Here is a 2,500-nt window from a genome sequence, read left to right as displayed (position 1 = left end):
GAGAGCTCTCGAGAGTAGATGATAGTAGCCGATAGTAGATGATAGTTCCTTGCCAAACGACAGAGAGAGTTTCATCTCTCATCAACTCTCCCTCTCGTTTGGCCAGGACTAAAGTGTAAAATTACACAACGTCATGTAGATCCAGATATTCCAGCTCGGCAGGTAAATTTGGGTCATGTGGAAGGTCTTCTAGCTACACTTCAAAGAACGAAATATCACATGGCTTTTTGTGACTGCATTCGAAGATTTATCATCATATTTACTTATCGGGATATAGAGGGGTTTTGAATTGAGTGTCGAAAGTAATCAGCGAATTGCTTTGGTTTCGTATTACTTCACTCAGCGATTGGTTCAAAGTTCTTGCATTACTTTTTCAACCAATCAGAAGTGAAACCAAAACCAATCGTGGCTGGTTATTGCACATTTTCCTGCGTTTTGTATCGGCTACCTGTGATTACTTCGCGTTTTGATTGGTTTACTGGATTGTCTCCGTCCTTTTTGATTGGCCAAAGTAATTAATTTGCTTTTGGTTTTACGACACTCGATTGAAACTCGCTCTAAAAAACTCTATAGAGCTTTGAGCCAATCGCTGAGTGAAGTAATGCAAAACCAAAGCAATAGGCCTTTTGCAACTAAGGATCACATGGTACAAAATCCGCCATGCTGGAGGGCAAGCTCATTATTATTCCCCCACTGGGACATTAAAACAAAGAGACCTGAACCAGTCAAGCTTGACTTATCTTTGTTTTAATGTCCCAGTGGGGGAATTATAATGAGCTTGCCCTCCAGCATGGCGGATTTTCTACCATGTGATCGTCAGTTGCAAAAGGCCTATTCCGTAATAACTTGCGACATTCAATTGAAAACCGCTCTATGTTCTTTACAATCATATGATATACCATCGGACATTTGAGTCTTTGCACTGCCGTCTCACAGTATGCTGAAATATTTCGTTTTGCCTTCCTTACCTTTTCCCTTCTTGTCCTTGCCAAACAATGGCATGATCTCTCTTGACTTTTCTTAAGAGGGCATTTTTTGCAATATCCACGAGAACATCTGGAAATTGAAATGAAATCCTTCTTTTTGTAACTGAACACAAAAGCCTACAGAAGTGCTGGAGTTTTTTGTGAGGAAGCTGACTCAAATTACCTCTGGGAAATATTTGGCACCCATTTTAAACCGATGAAACTGAGAAAGTTTTTGGGTAAAAAACCGTGACATTGTTACCAAGGGGGTGATAACATACGATATGCCTCTCTTCTCTTTCATGGCTCAATATCCGCTCACCTTAAATAAATCCAGAAAATAGCGGCTGGGAAAACTGTCGCGCGCAAAGACGACATGACGCTCGTTATGCGAGGCGCCTACCCAATTAGTTACCATAATAATGGGCCATTTCCGAGTTGCTGTTTGTCTCGGTTTCGAAATGAGTCTTGGTGCTGAACTATTGTAAGGGAAATGAGTTTGATTTGCATAAGAATACGCGTCTCATTTCCATTTGAATGGTTGTGCACCAGAACTCGCTTTGAAGCTGAGTCATGTAGCAACTCGAAAATGGGCTATTCATCATGATCGTAGTCAGTCAATATTCGTAGGGAAAAATTCTATAGACAAGGCTGCAATTTAGAGACGCCCATTTTGTAAGGCAAAAAGACCCTCGGTGGCGGACGACGTTGTCTTTGGACATCTAATTCCAATTCTACCGAACTAATAAAAAAAACAAACAAACTTCGAATAAAAAATTTTCAAACGAGATTAGATTTCGAAAAGATCTTCTGCAGGAACTGTGAGGACTAAAATGTAGTCCTTTTTCTAGACAAAGACAACTGTTTAAGTATATCACAGGCATGAAGATCCCAACACAACAAGTCTTCGCATTTTCGCAGTTTTGCCACTTGAAAGAAGGGCTTAAATATGCCCATAAAATACTCACTTACCTTTTCTAAGATTGTAAAACAAAGGAGACTTGTTTCTTAGAATAGGAAGTATTTTTAGAATGATCTCGGAAGTACGGGACTCCGGCTGGCTTGACAATACGTCTGCCATGAATTCCAGCATGACGTGGTCAACTTTGTCTACTTTTGCCATTTTAGTTAAAAAAATGAAATCGCGAGACTTCTGGTTTAGCGTGTGTCATATTCTAATCATTTTACGTCACAACACAGTTGAACGCGCTAATTAAATTGATTAAAGCAGGACCGCTTTGAAAGTGGAAGCGATATTGCAGCACAAATCCTCTTAAATTGAAAATGCGACTCTGATTAAATAAAAAAAAAATTATTATTAATAAAGATATTTTTTTTCATAATAAAATGTTTTCGACTCGATTTCATCATTCAGGGTAAAACGACCGAATACTGCTACTTGCAGATGTTTTAGTTATTTCCGATGGGGAGTTTTCATAACACAATGAATTTGTTTGTTTCAATTGGTGTTATTTTTGATTTCATATTTATATCCTAATTTGATACCCGCTCAAACAAATATAAAAACACTCATC

At 38.7% G+C, this 2,500-nt stretch overlaps 1 protein-coding gene across 1 annotated transcript in view; it reads right to left on the bottom strand.

The window, feature by feature from the left end:
- Nucleotides 1–2,088, bottom strand: part of LOC137968379 (uncharacterized) — a 9,167-nt gene extending 7,079 nt beyond the window's left edge. The window contains exons 1-2 of the mRNA XM_068814969.1: nucleotides 1,938–2,088; nucleotides 969–1,056 (exon numbers count right to left, since the gene is read on the bottom strand). Coding sequence (XP_068671070.1) covers nucleotides 969–1,056; nucleotides 1,938–2,088 — 239 coding nt within the window. The remainder of the gene's footprint in view (nucleotides 1–968; nucleotides 1,057–1,937) is intronic.
- Nucleotides 2,089–2,500: the final 412 nt, after the last annotated feature.

Source organism: Montipora foliosa, chromosome 8, assembly GCF_036669935.1.
Source record: "Montipora foliosa isolate CH-2021 chromosome 8, ASM3666993v2, whole genome shotgun sequence".
In the NCBI taxonomy this organism is placed as follows: Eukaryota; Metazoa; Cnidaria; class Anthozoa; order Scleractinia; family Acroporidae; genus Montipora; species Montipora foliosa.
Note: the sequence above shows the minus strand (reverse complement) of the source record. Positions and strands in the feature narration are given on the sequence as shown.